The following is a 21554-nucleotide window of genomic DNA, read 5'->3' as shown; positions in this document are numbered from 1 at the left end:
GCAAACTTTGTTTTAGAGACAACATTCTACCACACCCTTAAACACACAATGTTTACAATTAAATAACACAAGAAAATTGAGTATAAAACTGAAAAGTCAGCGAACAGAGCTAATTAACATAATTTTTTCCAGGGGGTGCCAACATTTTTGCAGGGGGGGCTTCGCCCCCCCTAGTTACGGGCCTGTGCAACAGTGTCGATTATGACGCGCTGACGTAATTTTGCGTCACTCTTTGATACCACATATTTTCGACAGTTAATCCACGATCATTCTATTGCGAAATTAAATCATTGGCTAGAAGAGACCGGTGACCAAACTTGGCCGATTGAGGAGGTAGCACCGGCGGTCATTCAAGCACTACTTAGCGGCCATGGCCGCAGGTTGCTTTAAGGCTTGACAGTAGGTTACATCATTGTAACATAGCATGATGCCCTTCTTTGTATGCCGGACACTTGTAGGCTATCATTACTCAATACATAGTGAGCTGATAGATTAGCATTATTGCTATATCTTATCTTGAAACTTGAAAAAAACTTGGCTTTTTAGTAAACAAAAGTGCCCTATTTTCGTAATCTTGCCCCCCCAGTCAAAAATCGTTCCGGCGCCCCTGGATCTGATTCAAATTTGAAACCGGTTCTGAGGAATCCGTTATTCTAAAATGAACATCCCTACTAAGTAGGCTACATTGTTGAATTTGATCTTGTGTGCGTCTGAACTGCTCCCAGTTTCGCGATCAGATGCGAAACCTGGTTGTGAAATCGGTGTGGGAATACGGGTCAGATGAAAGGTAAAACGACTTTGTTGTTTGCAGACTACTATTAAAGAGATATCAGCATCTCAGGACCCCCCATAGTTTATAAATTTCCAACACTACTAGTGTAGGCTACTATTAAGTTCATACCAGCAGCTTGAAGTTGGTTGGACACATGCACTTCAAATGCAAAGAGACACAAACTAAACTTCAGGCATATTAGTTTTATTTCTCATGTTTTAAAGACCCCTTATCCAAAACAGTTTGATAGCAAAGCCGCAGAGATCACCACATTAAAACAACAAACTTTTCTTGATTATTAAGACGTGTCTAGACCATAAATTTGCTAATGGTTTGCGAAATAAAATGGATTAAAAATGTTAATAGCTGTTTAAATATGAAAAGTCGTCATTGTCTTGCATTGTGGACATTCCCTTCACAACGCCTACTATGACATTTTTAAACCTATAACTTAGATCTATAACTCGAAATAAAGATTCTGGTAATCCAAAAAGCGTCATAGAACGCGTTTGCACAGCATGTCGCATTTCGATTTCCTATTAGCGGGAAAATTGAAACGGCATCAAATCTTTTGCAAGAAACCAATATCTCAAAGCTATTGGGTCACGACACTCCTTCCGCTATATTTTGAGTGGCAACTCAAAAAAATTGTTAATTAAACCAGGGAATGGGTATTAAATGACAAATTTCACTATCACTCAACAACGTAGATCAAAGTCCGAGCGATGTCAACTGATGACGTGGCATTAGTTTGCAACTTGACGATTTTGTTGTCAACATCAACTTGAAACGTTGCTGTTGAATCAATCGGTGTCTTTCCTTTGAACGGCTCCTCAAAATTTGGAAGACATCTCGGCCCAGCAACCGGATTATCGAATCTCAGAAGGCTGACTTTGTTGGAGTCTGTTGATTCATTTAAGAAGAAGCATGAACAAACACATAAAACGTGTTAAATTACGCTGCTGTGGGTTTGAAGTTTATTAATTTTTTTAGGCCAATCAGCATTTGTCTTCAGTGAAAGTGGTTACACCAGCAATTCTCATATTGGGTTTCATACAGAAAACTTAGTGAACGGCTTTCTAAATTATTTATAAGCCTTTCTTCATGCATTTCCATCAAAAATCTCAGTGGGTGACTTTTAGTGGTGCTTGCCTTTCCAGTGAAACGATCCAGGAGTTACCAAGGTTGCCAAAAATAATTCACTTATCGATACAAAAGGGTAGCCTAACTGGGTGTCCAAACGTTAAAGCCACAATTAAATCTACCAGACAACTATTACCAATACGAAAGTATATATCACATTGAGAATGTTAGGGTTGCCAACCTTCAGTCATTTAATTGTCGATGCTGATACTGCTATCACATCAGCATCAGGCAACGCTGGTACTGCTATCCTAGAAATTCACGATACAACCATTGAAAAGCATAAAGACGAGCAAGCCTATTTAAACTTTGGTTAAACGATACAAGGTAACGTTTATTTATGATTACATTGTTAAATGATTACATTTTCAATATGATACTTTGGTGTCGTTTGAAAAAAGTTTTTTAAGTAAACTGATAGAAAAATTAATTGGCAACCCTGGTGACTCTTGCATCGCAGTGACTCCAATGATCACTACACAAACTTAGTGACATCACACATAACATTCCAACAACCTTTGATGAAACGATCTGTTTTCCTTAGTCTTGCCAAGATCTGCCCTGCGGTGTCGTTGTCTCTCACTGGTATTCGTACCGTAAAGTGTGCACTGCTTTGTTGGGGGTTCAGTACCTGATGAAAAAAAGCACATTAGTCATTTATACAAAAGCAATTTTCCAATGCGTTTGAAGAACATTACAGCTATTGTACAAATGTCGAAAGTGCTTTTTGGCATTCCTGACACGATGATTGTCTTACTCATGCTACGTCATCAATGTCGTCGTGTGCATTTCGTAAAAAAGCAAAATTTGTCAATTTTTGCTCTAAACTACGCTAAGCAAATCCTTCTAATCTGCTTTACATTCAGTCATTGCTTTAAAGCATTCTTACTGTTCCACATACAGCTGGTATGAAGTGACCACGGGACTTACATTAGATAATGATTTGTTGATGCAATATCACCAACAATGCATTGATCCGACGCCACCTTGGTATATTCAATATTATACTTCAAAAAGGCCTCAAAAGCTGAGCGCCAGCTCAATCTTGTTTAGGCATTGCAGAGGCATTACGCTATTGGCAGTGGCTTGGTGCCAGTAAAAAGTTTCTGTCGTGAAAACAAAGAAAATATGCAACATTAAACAATAAGCTGAGCAAGCACAACTCTTACAACAACAAAACTGCAAGTAACAGATATGATGTTTTACTGTTAATGTCCAATGCTTCAATCCACAACGGTACGTCTACTCACAGTCACTTGCACAGCAGGGACAACTATGAACTCGCACAGTGGGTGGCCAGGGGAGCAATCCTCTTGTATCTTCGCGTTCCCTTCGCTTGAAAACTTAACTAGAACACCATCAAGCTGAAAAAGAAATGATGTCGTTTCACTTTTGGCCATCAAAGGGACCATTATTAAAAAGTAAACGTCAGTTGTGACGTCAGATGTCCGGCACCCCAACCAATGAGAAGGGGTAAATCCTGGTGATGTTAAAAAAATGCCTACATAACGGTTGTTTGGACAGACTCGTAAGTTTTACAGGCACAAAACAGAAATTATAAGATCTGCAACACCAATCAAAAGTAGTCACAGGCTAAATCTGAAAATTTAGTTTGTTAAACCGTGTGCCAAATGTGTGAATTCATCATTACATGCTTTCATTCACTGTTGATAACAATCGCTTGTGCTTGAATAAATATTTACTTATGAAGCATGGAAGCTGTTGAAAAAGTTTTGCTTAATTAAATCCATTGAGATAATCTTGTTACTTTTTCAAAATTGAAGCAGCTTATACTGTGCAACTTAGCATGGGTAAGTTGATTACTAGCGTCAAACGCTTTGCTTCGGTTTGATAAAACAGCACGCTTCTTCAAAGCCTTTTATTGCTACGCCGTGCATTGCACGAAATCCTGTTTACTGCTGCAACTTACGAAAATATGACATGTTACACTTATCGTTTCTAGCACCAGTTGCAACGTTCATCTGATGAAAGTGAAAGTAAAAGCAACAATAAACAGGTTGATTTATTGCTTCACTTTCATCAGATGAACGTTGCAACTAGTGCTAGAAACGATAATTGTCCTGATGAACACCCAAGCTTTTCAGTTTTCAGTGTTACACTTACATGTGAAAACAAACTAATTCGTAAAGAACAATTTCTAAAAATTGCAGCAATGCAACGTTTGCAAATGGACTTTTTGCAACTGAACACAAGCAATTATATTAATGACATGAAAGCCTTCCTTACCTCCAAAGTGTCAGTAAGGTAAGACGAGTTGTCACTCAAAACCTTCCATTCATCGAAGGCAGAAGTCAAAGCTAAAGCTTTTTCTACACCATTTTGAGCAACTAGCCCTTTGACAGACACGACGAAAGGCATGACCTGAAATACACAAGACGTACAGGTGGAAACCGGAAATAACCGGCTCAGAACTATGGCTGCCAAACGCCAGGTCTTCAGTGGCTGTAAATAGACATCGAGATGGAAAACAAATCGTTGATATTTAGATTGCAAAAATGATTTGCATTGAAATAGAGTTTTCACATACAAAGACCACCGTTTGCAAATTAAGCCCAAAAGTCGTTTCTGTTTAGATGGACAGCAAGAGAAAGACAACCCCAAAGCTATTTATACAACATTGAAGACTATATTCATTTAACAAAAAAAAAATCATTAAAAAGTGATGTGAACGAGGGTATAACTATAACCAAGCATGATTAAAGCAGAAATTGATGCATTTGCATCAACAAATGGCATCAGATGCAACATTTTTACAAATAGCTTGGTTAAAAAACTTCCTGGATACAAATCATTGAAGAGCTTACTTTCTTCATATATTTCTTCAACTCGGGTTTCTGTTTCAACTCCGCTGCAATTTCTTTGTTTTCAGCAAATGTCCCACTGTTTGCATCGTATTTCGATCTGTGATGACAAACTGGAATTGATAAGATGAACACTGCCGATAGACATCCAGTAAAATACAGTATAACACGTTCAGTCGTTCATTCGTTCAACCAGGCAAAAATCCTTCAAAAAACTGGTAATGATAATGCGAAAGCCATTCATACCAAAAGAGCAGTATTGTGATGCGATATCGCGCAATTTTGAAGCACAGCAAACTACACACTAAACATTTGTCACCTTAGAGTTTCCAGCGTAATCTTCTGCCATTCCGGGTAAGTCTTGGTTACGTAGATGACACAGTGTGTTGGCTTCTCTACGGTCGTTTTCTACAAAAACATAAATTAGATATTCATCTGAGCAGGAATAGTGAAGCAATTCCCAGAGCCTAATTTTTTTGAGTAGATTAAAACATAAATAAGTCAACTAACAGAAGTTTGTTACAAGGTGTCAAAAACAAGTACAATTTTAACACTCAACTTGGTTGTCAAGACAACCTCACCTTGCCTTTGTTCTGGAGAAGACGATTCTTCAGTCGCAGACGAAGATCGTGAGCAGTGTCCATGACGTAATTTGACGCGCTTACCAAAACGTCATTCACCTTTCCTGCCTCAGGCCACGTGGCGTACATGATAGTGCTGGGCTGTAAGAACAATCTTACCATTGATGCTCAAGTATTAAGACTTAGCTAAAGTAACCATGAATCCGTCGGGAAGCTTGCTGATGGGAATGATCGAGAAAGCTGAAGTCGAAAAAGATACATGAAAAAAGTTTGATTGTATGTTCAAGGGATCAGGAAACCAGCACGAATGCATTTACCGAGTGATTTTCAAACTTGCATCTTGATTTTGACAATTATTGCGCATCCCTTGTTTAGAGTAATGACATCACAAGAACGCGGCTTTTCAGAAGTCACTTTTTGACGTTCTTCCAACAATGCATGATGATGAAATTGCAATCGTTTACAACAAGAATTGAACACGATTCAAAACTATTGTGTGTGTGACGTACTGTGTAACAAAACAATGTTAAACTTTCATCAAAACATGCAAAAATTAAAACCCACCTTTCCAAGCAAGCCCCATGCATACTCACACACGTGGGGGCATATTGGGGCAAGAAGGAGCGTTTGGGTTTCGATGAACTTCATTATAAGCGACCGATTCATCCCGTCCATACTCAGTTCCCTGTATTTGTCACGTGACATCTGAAAGTGGGGGTTGGTTGTCGTTTTAAAAAATTGAAGCTTTAACAAATCTTGCAAATTTCAACAAATCTGTAAATCACTTTCTCACACTGTGCAGTGCTGACATGCGAACCTATAACGTTGAAACCATTTCTACAGTTATTCTTGTTAAACAACCGACATGGCATATTCGCGAGAATGACACAGAGGCCAGGAAATACTCTTGAACAGGAACAATACTACAGTGCTTCAATTAAAAAAACATCAAAATATGGTCTCCACCAATGCATACGTATTGAAAACACTCGCTCTTTGATACGTGGTTATTGAGGTATCAAATTATGCTTCAAAAGAAGAAATGAGCAATTGCCAGTCACACCTGGAACTCAAAGAAACCGGTTTTGAGGGCTTCCTTGTACATCATGTTGTCATAGTGTTGCCTCGTGGCATCGATGCCTTGATTCATCTCGCTGACAAAGACTTTATCGTTGAAAGTCTCAGCAGCGCCATCTCGCAGCGGAATCTAAGCACAACATTATGAAAAGTTGTCTCGACAGCGTAAAGTTTTTCTGAAATTCAAATCAATGTACTTTTTATTGCTGACAATGGAATTACAGACATTGCGTCTATGCAATGTAGATTATGAATTAAAATATGTTGTATTAGTTAAAATAGGGTGGTCCAAACCCGGCTTTTGTGCGGCCGACGAACACTTCCAGCATGCTGGATATTCCAGTGCAAAGTTCCCAGATGATGCAATGCGTTAACCATTGCCCTAAACAAGTCGCACATCATCAAAGTGCAGGTCGGCTGCATTGCCGAGTGGTGAGAACCCTGAAACAACGTTCGAAAGGGTGCTGGTTCGACATCGCTCAAGAGCATGCGGCTGTGTCTTTGGCAAGACACTTAATGAAAGGCATGCCTGAAGGTGGACACGAAGATTGGCTTTCTTGCCTTCCCGTCCACTTAATCTAAATCTTCAATCACCGGCGTAAGCCTGGACTCGACAAAAAAAAAGTGCAGGTCAATAGTTTTCTTTCCGCGATTTGTAACGACACGGACTTGTGTTGATTTTTACCGACTTTCAAATCCAGTCGTAAGTTAGGTGCTAGCTTGGCTATTTAGTCAAGTGAAGTAATTTAATAATAAAATTAGTGTCAAAAGAAAAGTGTCAGAGGAAAACAGACAGTCCAAGACATTTTTTGCCAAGAACTATGGTACACCAGAGTGTCTGGTGTGCTTGCAAGTAATTTCCGTTCCGAAGGAGTTATAATTTAAGACTTTGCACTGAAGACGTGCTCCTTGTTCGGTAGCACGTAGTCTACATTTGCGAAGGCAATTTCACACTTGTGAAGCGATTGAAAAGCGATACAAGGAACAGAATAGTTGATGATGAAACACTGCATGCCTGCTTGCGTTGGTCGACCTACGAACTTACGGCAGATATTGACACAATAACCAAAAGCAAAAAAATAAATTGTTTTGGTTTTCTATTTTGTTGATGTGTTATGTGTTGTACCTTCTTCACTCGCTGAAAATCACTTTTTTGGGGCAAACAAGTTAAAAATATTTTTTTATGTGGCCTGTAAAGTTTTCCTTAAACTTCATTGTGGCCCTTCATGCTCGCAGTCTTGGACCACCCTGAGCAAAAATATTATGATTGGGACAGCACAAACGCATAACATCAAAACCCAATAATATTGGTGTTTTTGCACCGTAAAGGGAAGATATAATGTCAACTGCTACTTTACACTTTGCACTCTTTAAAATACCATTAAAGGTTAACATAAAAGAGACCCAGTTAGCAGACGTTGAATCCATATATAAGAGACCAATTTTGCGAGCTGGGGGGGTTGTAGGCTAATCATTTTGATAGGCTTTAAATGATGGTGAAACGTTGAATAAAGTGGACATGCAAGCAATATACTTACGTCTCCATTGAGAACCTCTCTAACCCATTCTACCCACGTGTAGAGGCGAAGTATTCCAGCGTCGGCCATTTTTTCTACGAAATTTGCGTCTTCAATACCGTCTCCTGCGTCGGCTAAAGCTAACCGCATACCTTCAAAAAAATACAAGTCAACAAAACCTGTTACGCGTCTTCTGACACTAGATGTGAAAAGGCTCTCTGGGATCGGTTTTGCAAAAAGTGATCATCAAAAATTGGGCACTAACATTTTAATCATTATCATCAAACATTTTAATAACGTTGCAAAATTGACAAGACTTTCACTTGACATATTTCTATCCATACAAAAGCAAAGAAATTATGAAGTCAATTTTAAACTTGATGCTGCAACAAAATATACTTCAACAAGCACAAGTAGTTCCTGTCACGTCTTTTTAACGTCACTAGACGTTAAATACGCAAAAGACAACCTGTTTTGCTGATACCGTTTTAGCCCTCATCAATCTGTCGTGAGCCTACCGTCTGCAGAGAATCTTTCCACGGCGTTTGCCAAGGTAAGAAAGTTTCCAGTAGACTTGGACATCTGCAACAAAAGATGTTTTTAAGCGTTTTTTTTTCAAGTTGGAAATTTCGTCTCTACCCGTCGCTTTTTCAACTCACAATATTGAAACAACGGACGTGACCACATACTCCTTATCTTAAGCCCACTAGACCATTGTTGTATGTACGCATCTCAAGGACCACAACTACGCTAAGTGACCAAAATCAACAGTACAACTATCAATGTTGATACGATGTAAAAAATGGTCAACTTCTAATGACTTGAGAGTGAATAAAGAAGAAATGCACAAACAAAATAAACCCAGACAGCAAAACCCGTCATTTTTACATTGATTAAACGTCTGCAGTTCTGGGAAGCCATTGAAAGGTTAGATTTGTCTCCAAGTAAAAATACACCAGACAGTTCTCGGCTTCAACTAAGAAATTGAAGTGTGTTGACATTGTGGGTTTCAAACGAGGTTTCGTACGTAGCAGCTACATTCCAAACCACCAACCCAGATTTATGAGCCTTTGTTCTACGGTATCCAAGTAGTTTGAACTTACTGAGCAAACAAAAGTTGTTGTATTTCAATCCGTTGACACAAAAAAGATGCAAAACGAACAGCTTTTATTTGCTGAATGCAAAAACAAGCGGGTTATTGTCATATGGCAATTCCAAAAAGTAATATATTGGATACACAGTTACACACATCCCGATTTTATTGCACTCGAAGAACACAATTTTGGTTGAAGATTACTTTCCCAGCTAGCAAAATTGAACACTTACACATTGATTCAACGTCTGCACACGTTAAATTAATGTGAAAGTGTTCAATTTTGCTAGCTGGGTTGTTGAACCATAAGCAAACGATACCAAGCAACACCATGGGATTTATCACGATACAACGTTTTCGGCTACACATTTAGCCATTGTCAAGCATTTGAACAATTGGTTTAAATAAGAAATGCGAGCGAATAGAAGTAACAAAACGGCAAAAGATATACGTAACATTCCAGACAACAAATCAGTCGTTTTTTACATTGATTTAACGTCTGCAAACGTTGAATTAATGTAACCAAACGACTGATTTGCTCTCTGGGACGTGCCAGTTTAATTAAATTAATTTCGCCGACAAGAAGCATCTTCCCTCAGTAGACAACTGCTTGAATTAAGATAAAAAGATTCGACTAGCAACCTACCTTATCAGAGTTGAGAAGCAAGTGGCCGTTTGCTCTGACCGCCCTGGGCCACATCTCCTTCTGGCCGGGCCATATCGCGCAGTGGTTGTAGAGGAAGTACGTGAGATGGTTCGGAACAAGATCCTTCCCTAAAATTTACCAACAAAGTTTTATTTGTTTATTTATTACTTAACTGGTTGGTGGGTTCATTCACTCGACATTTATTTATATTCCATATATGTTTACAAGTTTGCATAATCTACTTGTGTCATATCTAGTGTATGTTTAATTATTATTTGTAATTCATATGTATTATTACTTAACGTTTATTAATTTACGTAGCTTCACTTAACATCCTCTTCACATTACCATGAAATCATTGCGTACGAAAGTCAAAGCGTTTGTCGTCAATCTTTTAACTTTTTTACGTTTTTTCATTCGAGTTTTTCGCAAAATTTGTAATCATTTGAAATAATCAGAAGTCAAGTTAAAGCTATCTTCCAGAATTAATAAACATGCCTTGAATTTAAGTTACAACCATGCGAAGTCGTACATCAAAATAAAATGCACAAATTTTACATGAAAGGAGTTTAAATGCAAACTACTGTTTACTGTGTAATTTTGTTCCTACTTTTTTCAGGGATGATTTTTTTGTTCAAAAAACACCTTTTTCAAATAGCGCACATACGATTCACGCCTTAAGTTATGTGCAAAGGATAGTTGTTATAGATACACTCACCAGATACACGCAAGTCAAGAGGGTACCAGTATCTGAACTCGTTTCTCAGTTTGTCCAGCGCTTGTTTGGGAATGTCAGTGTTAGGATATGGAACATTCTCGAAGTAAATGTAATCCCATACCTCTCTGGTCATTTGTTCTGGACTGAAAAGAGAAGGTTTCCAGAACCAAATTAACTTAAACGCTCCAGTGGAAGTGCTCATTCATAGAGTCTTGCATCGTGACATCTGCTACAATTGGCACGATGCGACGTGGCCGGAATATTTGCGGCGAATACTTTCGGCTGTTTAGATGGTTACAAGAGAAAGGCGCTTTTAAAGAACGGATATTTCCTGATTCATTCATACGAAAAAACACATAAAATCAACACCGATCATTCCTTAGTTAGTGCAACGTCTGAATGCCACGACTGCAATTCAAAATGTCCACTTCAGTCCACCTCCCAACATGGCTGCACAGCTTCCACACCAAACGTGGCTAGTGAAGGAAAGAAGGGCGGTGCTTGGAAATTAACCGTAAAAAGATAATGAGGTTCTGCCAGGAAAATGCAAACAGACCACTTTTGCAAGCTAGGGAATTGTGAACTTATTACTTTAATCGGCTTCATAGTAGAGCCTTACGGTGAAATTCTGAATGATGGCCTTTAGTGTCAATCAAGTAAATGTGATGAGGAAAAAACAACTAGACGGTATAAGGAAATTCCTAAAGACCTGTTGATTGGCTTCAACGACTTCAGTTATCCAAATAGTGTCAGTTGGTAGAAATTGACTCATACAAAATCAGGCTTACCGAATTCCCAAAGCATTGCCTTCCGAACCATCAAACACGCCTTCCTGCAGCAGATGAACCACAGTGTAGTAAGCCATGTAGATCGTGGAGTCCGATAGGGATTCTATCAACCACTGTTGGTCCCAAGGAAGCCTTGTGCCTAGGTTTAAGTGCTCACAATTAATCAACAAATCAGAGTCTGTAGGTGCATCGCAATTTGACAATCAAAATTCAGCATAGTACGTAATGGACGGGAAAAAAATACAAGATGCGTTTCAATTGAAGCTGTTGATCGGCACCTGCAAATTAACCAAGCTACAAAATCTATCCATTCGACAGCAGAGTTCACAATAAGCAGTAAAATCCTGTCAAAGTGTTAAGAAAGATTAATTCATATCATATCACAAAGTTATAACAAAAGTCGTCCACAAGCAATAATCTTTAAATCAAACGAATAACATGTTTTAGATTTCTTCATGGTTTATCTGTGCTTAGCATGTCTTCCTTGGGCAGCAGGGCTTCAACAACAGACAGTGTGTCATGTTCTGCTTTTTTGTTCCTCAAGTTGTTTTACAGAGCAAGATGTGCCGAGCTATTGAAAGCAGTTGAAATGCACTGACCTAGCCCATATGTACGGGAGCAAGCATGCTCTTTGAGCCAGTCCAAAGTAGCAATGAAATTGCGCCGCGTTTCATCACAATAGGTGTTGAGCTGTTCCAATGCAAGGGTAGCTTTGGCTTTCCATTCTTCTTCGCCATAGTCAAGATACCTAAAAGTACAAAGATTTAATCGTTTGAAATCGACGAGCCTCTGCAGCAGAGTACAGAAATGCTATTAAAGTGTCGTTTTAGTTGCAAGCAACATTGCTTAGTAAAACCAACCGTTTCATGAACTGCAAATAGTGAGCCTTGGAAAATGATGCACTGCTAATTTTTTTCACGACAAAATTTTGTCTGTTTTCCACACAACAGAAGATTTCTGCGTCAGATTCGCTAGGTGTGTATGAAACTATTCGAATGCACGTGGCGAAATTTCGTTTCGACATAACTTAGTTTCAAATAAATTTCCTTGTAAAAAAAATTTTTCGTTTCAAACAGTCTTTCACAACACAAAATCATGTTTAGATAAAAAAAAAACTCTAAACGTTATGACTCACCACTGGTCACAGAGAGCTACCACGCACTCGTCTCCAGAACGGGAGACAACTTTCCGCTCTGGTTCCATGTAGAGAACGGCCCCACCATCTTTCACCATTTGTATTTGGATTGTTTTCTTCACATCTTGGACTCGCTGCCCCTCGAATCCTTTGACCTGCATGCAGGAAAGAGCACTGGTGTAAAAAGATCAAAGTTTTGTGAAAAAAACAAACTTAAAAACAATGCCTGTGGTCATATCTTTCGTTGTTGGTGTTTATACACATTTCTTGGCCTGTTTATTCGATTATTGCACTCTAAGGATCGACGGTAGAGCAGAACTTATTAAAAAGGCTTCGGGAAAGAAGGCAGGCCGTACCCTATTCAGTGCCACATGCATTCCAATGAATTGAGTGGCAAGAAAACTAAGCCGTGCCTTCAATGGCTGCGTGAATGCCACGCTGCAAGGAAGACGATCAGAGCATCGCCTTTCAGGAATTATAAAAGAGTGAGAGCGCGTCTTTTAAATCTACCGAAGTGTGTATCCTGACTAATATTATGATATATGCGTCATGCAATCATGCGCAGAAGCAATCATAAAACATAAAAAGTGCGTAGCATATCGTTTTAAAAAAAAAACAGCATGAGACGCAATGGAAGCCCACCAGCATTTTCCCTTCATAGAATCCTTTGAGATAAACGAGATCTTTCGCTTCGGTTAGCTTATCCTTGTCATTCTGACTTTGAACCTTGAACCTCTCGCAAGCGGACACTGCGGCAAGCGACCCAATGTCGGGAATGTCGATAATCGGAACCTGAAAAGACAAACGAAGTTTAAAACATTTTTTTTATCGCATCCGGCTAAAGATCTGTCGTAAAAGATTTAGATTATGTAGATGAGAAAGTAAGGAAGCCAATCTTCATGTCCTTCAGGCATGCCTTTAAGTGTCCTGGTAAACCATTGGCGGCCTTTCAAGCAGTATCAGAGCATTAATTCAATTATTCAAGCAGTATCAGAGCTTTTTCCTCCAGGCTATGTTGCTGACGTTTAAGGATTGTTACGCTTAAATGAAAATATTCCAATCATGCCCCTTTTCAAGATACCAAGGATGTTTGAACAATTCAATCTGATTAGCCAGGAGCAGCGAAAGACCATTGGTCATTTTATCAGCTGCTCCTTGAATTAAATCACATAAATCATGTTGTTGAACGACAACCGAAACAGCATTTCGTGACGACACCAATGTGACGTTTGTTGTCAATTCCTCTTAACAACTGCTTAAAAAAACGTCCGATAAGTTGTCGGTTGAATAAATTGTTAGGTCACGTTTGCGCATTTTCCCTATCTCGACATTCAGGAATTAGCTAATTGGAAGTAGCAGTTAAAGTGTATTAAATGTTTTAAAAAACCTCAAAAGAAACCGTTTCACTTTTAACAGGGCTTGTAGACGAAATGCCGTACTCACAGGATCAAATGGCAACACCATTTCGTCTGCTATGCCGAACTTGGCACGGAGAAGTGGCTTATTCTTCAGATCACACAATGCCGCATAATCATCTGGTGCATCGGAAGGGACGCTTGTCACCACCCCAGTGCCTTTGTCTTCTTTAATGGTCATCATGGGCAGTGTGTAGATAACCTTCGCACATAATGAAGTGTGATAGGCAAGTTTCGTCGTTTTATACTGATTTAAATTGTTGTTTAGTTGACATTTTTTTACAAATTATTTTAAAACAATAGAAAAGGGATTATGGAAACGCCTCAACCGGGTTGGATTACTCCGCTGAACTTCACAAATAAAAAAAGCCTCTAAACTTTTCTTTGGTTGTAACTTTGTGAACCAAGCCGTAGATCGCGTCATTAAAGAAACTACGTCATAATTTTGCCTCCGCGTGAGTGCTGGCAATGCTTGAAGTGGAAAAATGTAAGCTTTCAACAATGGGGGCGAGGAACTGATATAAAAAAAACGCTAAGCTCCCCAATCAGAAAATGAGTCCTTGTTTACTGTACATTGATTCAACGTTTTTAGACGTGTCCAAAAGCAAACGACTTGCTGGTTGAGAATACGTTTTTAACAATTTAAGTTTTCGAACCAAACTCCTATTTTTGTAAAATAAGATTGAAATGACAGCCGACAGCCAATCAATGTCACCTTATAGCAAGTGAGAGGAGCACTAAGGGGCAGCCCCATGATGTCTTGACCAATCAGTTCTGCCAGGATGTCTACTTTCCCTTGTGATGGAGTCATTTCTTGGAAGGACATGTTCCTTGCTGCTCTCCTGGTGCTAATAAATACCTCGCCGTTCGCCATCTAAAATGTGAATGATCAAAGTGAAAGGAACAAAATTAAGACTAAAGAGAAGTAGGTTAGTTTGAATCTTTATCACTCGGACTTGAAAGCGTCTGATAGGTTATTCTTGGCAGTTTCGCATACTTGTGGAGGCTTTGAACCACTGACACAGGTCTGGTTACCCAGATTGACACAGTTGTTGTTGTTCCGATTGTTGTTGAAGTGTTGTCTGTAAATCATTCCATCCATTAAATGCTGCTGAATGGAGAGCGGTCCTTGAAATGCATTGCTCAAACACACGCCCGATAGCCGAAGCTTGATCTGGAAGTTTCTTCGAGCACAAAGTCGAACGTTCAACCAAATAATCAAATAAAACCTAACAACCAGACGTCATTTAACATAATAACATGGAAAGAAACTAAAAATTACGAACATTTTCGGCCATACTCATTAGCCTACTCATGTTAGCCCTTTTCAAGTAACAAACTGACTGATGTTCTTCATCAATTGAAATTACAAGACTGATCTGCATAAACAAAAATCGAAAAAAGAAACACATGAGAATGAAACGGCAAGGCAGATGATGATGAGATGCAGAGATGCAAAATCACATGACGCTTAATTGCCTAGGAAAAAACACACATCAATGACGCAAAATTACGTGGACATTTAGCAAATAGGAGGCGCCTACGGCAAACAACTGCCTATTGAGACGAGGACTGCAATATATTATGAGCAAACCCTCATGAATTTTAGTATCAAATTCGGTGAAGCATTTACATACAATTCTCCAGGGATGGTTTATACTGTATATTGCTTGAACAAATTTCGCAATCGACTATACGATCTTTAATGGCACTTTTTCTCTTGAGAGCAGTTAAATCCAAATGCTCTCTCACTCTTGTGGCCAAATGTCGCGTGGACATACCAATGTATGTACAATTGTACAGTCCGCGTCGTGCGAACAAGTCAACTTGTATGTAAACTTGTACTTGAAAAGGGCTAACATGAGTATGGCCGAAAACGTTTGTAATTTATAGTTTATTTTCATGTTATTATATTGTGTTAAATGCCGTCCGGTAGTTAAGTTTTAATTGTCTATGGTTTAAAAAAGTCACCTCTCTACAAAAATTGTATTAACCGAATCAGCTGGAGAAAAAAAGCACACCTGTGCAGTGTGCGCTATTAAAGTTTGAAAATTTGTGAAAAGTTTTGCAAAATTTATCATTTTTGCAAAAATATTAACCTTTTTGAAAACATGTTGTCAAAATGTGCTGATAAGTGAACGTACAGTGAAAATGCGCTGGTAATGTGCTGCAGCTAAGTTCAGCTAAATATTACTTGCAGCTGAACGGCTGAACCTATAAGTAATGATACTGCTACACTTTAAAACACACCATGAATGCAATGTACGGCATATCTGGTCTTATCCAACAATTCGTCTGTCCGAACATGGTTTCTGGTCGCAGGGTTGCCGCCACAAGAAATATCTTCTTTCCTGATAAAGACCTGGAAACAGTACATGGATTAAATCACGTCGGTTAACCAGTGTAACTACATGCCACAAAGAACGTTTCTAGTTCTCTAAGTGATAAAAAGGATCTCATGACAGAGTTACTAAACTTCACGCGTACTAAAATTAAGATAAATACTGTACCAATAACATCGAAAACGCTCCGATTCTGATAGCTCAACTGCCTTGTGACAACATCACAAGCAGTAAATTGATCGTTTTTGACATCAATTCAACAACTGGAGTCGTAGAATCAGTACCAAGGACAATGAATTTGCTAGTTGTGATGTCAGCTATTAATTGTCGTGTTGCAAATAACGATATTGAGCGATTTGTTGACAATTAATATATTTTGCCCGATGGTAATGTGAGTTCGCCTACCCCTGACGTACTGTGCCTAATCGACAAAATTTGACAGCACACGCAAGCAGCTTACTCAAGTTTCTTTGGATACGGTTCCATGAGCTGCATCTTGATCAGAGTGTATTCCTGACAACCAACTCCTTCACCAGACTGGCGGTCGTGATCCATGCAAGGCTGGCCGTCCTGAACGAGAAGTTGGACAACGTGACGGTGCCTCGATCACCGTAACCAGTATATTTCAAGGAAGCAGTTAAAACGATTAATACGACAGCTATATGCAACTTGCACACATTTGTAATACAGTAACAAGAAGACTTGTGGAAAAAAGTTGTTTTCAGATCTTTAGGTTTCGGTAGGAATATGTATATTTTAATGCAAAAAATTGGAAATTAGGAATGCATCACATGGTTTTGATAATGTTGCAAGCTCCATGAGCCTGGTAGCATGAAGACTCCAAGTGAGAGGAGAAAGATTCTTAATAGACTTTTAACTTTTATATAAAAGTTGTGTTTCTAATGAGAAGCCTAAAAAACATTTCTGAACAGTTTGCTTCTTCAGTGAAAACGTTAATCAAATAATTCGCTTTTTACAGATGGTCCAAAAAAAGCAAATATCACAAAACAGCTTTATGTCACATACCAACGGAGAAAATATGGTGTGTCTCTTCCCAAACTTGATCTTTCCTCGATCTTTCAAGGTGAGAAACTGCCACCTGACAAATGAATCATAGTAGGGGTTGGCATCCGTGGTGTAGAAACTTCTTCTCCAGTCAATCTGTAAAAAATAATGTTACAGCATCAAAATAAGACGCAAAGCAACAAAACAAAATAAGATAAGAGCATGAAGAACACCAAAATTGCAAAGGACATTTGCACAACACTCAAATAAACCCTGTATTGAGCTGAAGCGAGAGAGTGCGGTTTTTATAAAAAAAAAAGTAAAGAATTCGTATTTTCGTAAAGAATCTGAGAAAAATTTGGATCTTTGCAAAAATTTGGACGATTGCAAACAGTGTATCAAACAAAAAACGCACATAAAACAAATAAAAAATCAGACTAAAATAAATCTAACATTAACCTTGGAGCCCATTTTCTGCAGATCTTGCTTGGCATGGGGAGGAAAATATTTGAGCCAATGCTGAGCATCAGCAAACAACGCAATTTCTTCATCTCTCATTCCAAGTGATCGCATGATTTGCCACTGGTATGTCCCAGTTCCAGTTTTTGCAGCTGCTTTCGTTTTCTTACTTTTTGACTTGTCAACAATTTCTGCAAAAACCATGTCGATACTTATTGACCATTCACGCTCTTGTGTTGATTTTTTAGTAAAAGTACCGAAGCAATCAAATCTTGGTTTTCAAAAACAATTTTTAGAAATATTTTGAACTACTTCACGTAAACACCACACTGCACAGTTAAACAAAAACTATCCAATTTTTTTAATTGTGCAAAAATTCCACTGTCTCTATAAAGATCTAACTAAAAAACTTTGCAAAAACGGACTGATAAAAATTTGTTGCAAAAATACTAATGATTTGTAATTTATTGAAGATACTGCATGAGCAAAAATATTACACTGACAATTATTACAAAACCCATAATATGTAAAACAAAGAGAAAAACTGGTTGTACAGCATCATTATACAGTATTATATATGAATGTTCAAATCAACACACTGACTTGAAATTTCACTTGATTTTTCTTCTTTGACTTGATTTGTTTCTGGAAATACGGGAGGTGAGCCAAATGTTTCCATTTCTCTTTTCAGCTTGTCAGCACATGCCTAAAATTACACTCATGTAATATTGAATTGCTTTCCACTAAAGAAGAAAATTCGGTAGCCTACCATAGCATACAATAGTCAAGTAACAAAAAAGTCTGTGAGTAAAAGGTTTTTAAGAATTATGATGGCAGCATTATAATCAGTGTAACTGTAATGTCAGTTGTTTGTATCAGACTTGGACAACTAGGTCTAATTTAATGAATAAAAACGAAATATCGGTAATTCTAATCTAATTGGTAAAAACTTGTTTACTCTAATTGCAGTTCTAATCTTATCTCCATTTTTGCAAAAAATTCTACTTTTTCTAACGGATCTTTTAAGCAAATGAAAGAAAATTACGCTCCTATCAACCTCGTGCAATGAAAATGCAACAAAACGATCAAGATCAAAGTGCCATGCTATCATTTCATCACTAGCAGCAAGCAAAGTCATTAAAAACTAAATTAATTCATTAAATCACATATGTCACAATGTTTATTATGACCTGAGTGATTTTAGTGCTGTGATGGTGGAATGACACTTTGATCCAGAGTAGCCATATTGGGGTTTATAAACAAATAAAAAAAGACATGTGATAACTGTGTCTAACTAATTCTAATGTAGATTAAATTCTCTAATTAGTGAAAACTTAGGTACCTCTAATGCTAATCTATTTTGAGAAAACTTGAATAGTTCTAATTATAATATATATAATTTCAAAACGCTAAAAATCGTAGTTGTCCAAGACTGGCATCAAGCACAAACAAAAATTTGTACAATTCTTTCAATTGCAATTTGCTACAAATTCAAGGAACCCTCTCTTAAAGTTTTTGTTTATTGAATAAAATTTTGATTACTGCAATTGCAATTACCGGTACGCTTTTATTTCGAAAATGTAAGTTTATGGAGGAGACTTGGTTGGAAGGTTTATGTGTAACAAATGTATACTGGATCAATGGATCATATACACTACAGGCATATTCTCAAATCAGCCCATACCTTTATGGGCATTCCTGTACAATGAAATCCAAATGGATACAAACATTTTTTTCCTCGAAGACGTTCATATCCAACAGCGAATTCACACTTAGACAAAGTGAACACATGACCAAGGTGAAGACGCCCATTCATGTAAGGATAAGGAAAACAGACGAAATAGTTTTCCTTGCTGAAACAAACAGATGAATGAATAAATTATAAAATTGCAAAAAAGTAAATTCAATTCTCAATAGTGATTTAAACCCGAGGAGAAACAAATTCAATGTCTTGTTAAAATGCCATCAACTTTGAAGTTCCATTTGCAAAAGCAACCACAGTATGCGTGGTTATGCTAGCTATATAGCAATATAAACATCTACTCAATTTGTAAATTACGATACGGTAACAATTAAAAGGAAGCGGTTAAACTGGATATGATTATAGGAACATACAGTAAACAAAAAAGTACAAAGCAGCAAGCGACACTCAATAAACGACACTTTGTGTAGCAAAAACAAAACCAGGTCTCCAAGCTCGTTATTTTTTCGGCGACCAAGCATGGCCTACCAGAGCTTCTTTCTGCAGCCAAATTCTCATGCCCAGCAGCCAAAACAAAAAATCCGTTAAAAAATCATGTTTTAAAAATCTGTGAATTGATATCGTGTTGTTGCATCCACTCAGATAAGAACAATTTACAAACAAGGCCCTGAAACATATTTGCAGTTGTATTTAAATGCATTGCTTCTTAAGTAGGTGTAAAGTTAGTCTGAGTTTTTACAGGTCGACAGCCACGCTCATACTTTGCCTTGTAAAAAAAAGATTGTGATTGCGAGTGAAGAGAAAAATGTTCTTATACCAAAGGAATGGAGAAATGTTGGCTTGTGAAAGCCGGTGACCAAACATAGCCTACCGGCACGGTAGTTTCGGAGGCCATTTCACGACTTCTGGACGGCCATAGCCGCAATGGCCGTCAGGAGCTTAGAGGCCTGAAAACAATCGTTTTTATGTACAACATTTTTATCAATGCAATCTTTGATTTACATCAGCACAGTAAAACATATCACTAAAAATTACTAAATCCAGATAAATCAATGATTACTTCCAATCTGCAGAACCAAACTCTGGCGCATCCTCCTCAAAGACTTTAAGTTCATCCCATTTCTTTTGAGCTTCTGCCTCTATCTTTTGCAGTGCTGTAAGCTTGAATGTCCCTTTCCTTTGAACAGCAAAATCCTGTCAAGTGACAATAAATATTAATGAAATAAATTCGTTTCATCCAAAACCAAATAGAATTTGGTTGGACAGGGGTTATTCAACATGACTTAAGTGTGATTCAGCTGGACTCGTAATTAATTGAGCTTGATTTGGGAGTACTTTGATCAAACTTTTGCATTTATGGGGAATTTGAAGGGACTGATGTGTGATTCACCTAGTTGTTTGGGCACATCGACGGTAAGTTACATGAGTAATTTCATGCAACTAATAAGTAATTTGATGTGATTTATGAGTACCGGAAATTCAAGTGGACATGGGTAATAGGATGTGATTACAGCTTGGCACTTGGCAATGCATACTATATCACCTTGTCAAGGATTGCTCAGCCACAAAAATCAGTGGTGGATAGCCTATGGAACAGTGCACGTATGTGGTGACATTTTTAAACAATGGTTGAAGCGCCAAAGACACTGCATATGAGATGTGCACACCAAACGATTCTACTACTCAGCAATGGAATGGATTTAGGTAATAATGTACTCAGTTGCACCTCTATAGCCTACTGTCTGCTTTGTAAATTGACACTGTCTGCTTTGTAAAGCGCTGAAAAGCTACGAATTCCGCGATGGTTAGAGCGCTAGAAAAAACAAGCATTACTTTTTATTTATAGGTGGTACTGCTATTTTGCATATACTAGCACAATTAGCTATTTTCATTGGAAAGAATTGCCTCTCACATCACTAAACACAACCTTGCTAATGTACGGTATATTACTTGCATTTTTCAAATATGTACTATGTTCCTGTTACTGACAAATCAACCATTGATTGATTAAAAAACAACCTTGAAAGAATGAAAGTAAACTTACCGCCATACTCAAACCGCCACAAACAATAAATTCAACTTGAAATAAGAGTTGGCTAATGGGCACACAGCTGCTGAGATAAGTTGGATAAGTGCAGTAATCCACAACCCAAATTATTACCAGTTCAAGAAACAACCTCTTCCCTTCAGTCTTTTCCAGCTGATGCAAGAACAACGTGGTAAAGGAAACTTTTTTTTCAAATTCTCTCGCTTGCCACCTTTCTCGTTGGCTTTAGGTTTGTATTCGTGTTTTGGAACAATTTGAATCTCAGCAGAGTGGCGCAGCGGAAGCGTGCTGG

The 21554-nt window shown here is 38.1% G+C and overlaps 1 protein-coding gene across 2 annotated transcripts; it reads right to left on the bottom strand.

Annotated features, from left to right (window-relative positions):
* Nucleotides 1-966: 966 nt before the first annotated feature.
* LOC145783667 (leucine--tRNA ligase, cytoplasmic-like) lies at nt 967-21389 on the bottom strand. 2 transcript variants are annotated; one of them, XM_082595554.1, is made up of 27 exons: nt 21260-21389; nt 20276-20409; nt 19198-19366; nt 18117-18219; nt 17514-17704; nt 17076-17210; nt 16510-16619; nt 15958-16069; nt 14423-14581; nt 13736-13909; nt 12935-13084; nt 12293-12447; nt 11761-11905; nt 11158-11300; nt 10370-10512; nt 9652-9779; nt 8431-8494; nt 7934-8064; nt 6382-6525; nt 5883-6023; nt 5319-5459; nt 5057-5145; nt 4741-4837; nt 4163-4297; nt 3166-3279; nt 2432-2546; nt 967-1675 (listed from the first exon to the last, which is right to left on the bottom strand). In XM_082595554.1, exons 1-27 carry the CDS (start codon nt 21263-21265, stop codon nt 1467-1469), a joined length of 3537 nt encoding a protein of 1178 aa, XP_082451680.1. In that variant the 5' UTR covers nt 21266-21389; the 3' UTR covers nt 967-1466. The 2 variants fall into 2 exon arrangements, with proteins under 2 accessions (XP_082451680.1, XP_082451679.1); XM_082595553.1 differs by lacking the exons at nt 20276-20409; nt 21260-21389 and adding an exon at nt 20033-20094.
* Between the last annotated feature and the right edge of the window lie 165 nt (nt 21390-21554).

Source organism: Aplidium turbinatum, chromosome 14 (genome assembly GCF_918807975.1).
Source record: "Aplidium turbinatum chromosome 14, kaAplTurb1.1, whole genome shotgun sequence".
Lineage (NCBI taxonomy): Eukaryota > Metazoa > Chordata > Ascidiacea > Aplousobranchia > Polyclinidae > Aplidium > Aplidium turbinatum.
The sequence above is the reverse complement of the archived record's forward strand: the minus strand, read 5'-3'. Positions and strand labels throughout refer to the sequence as shown.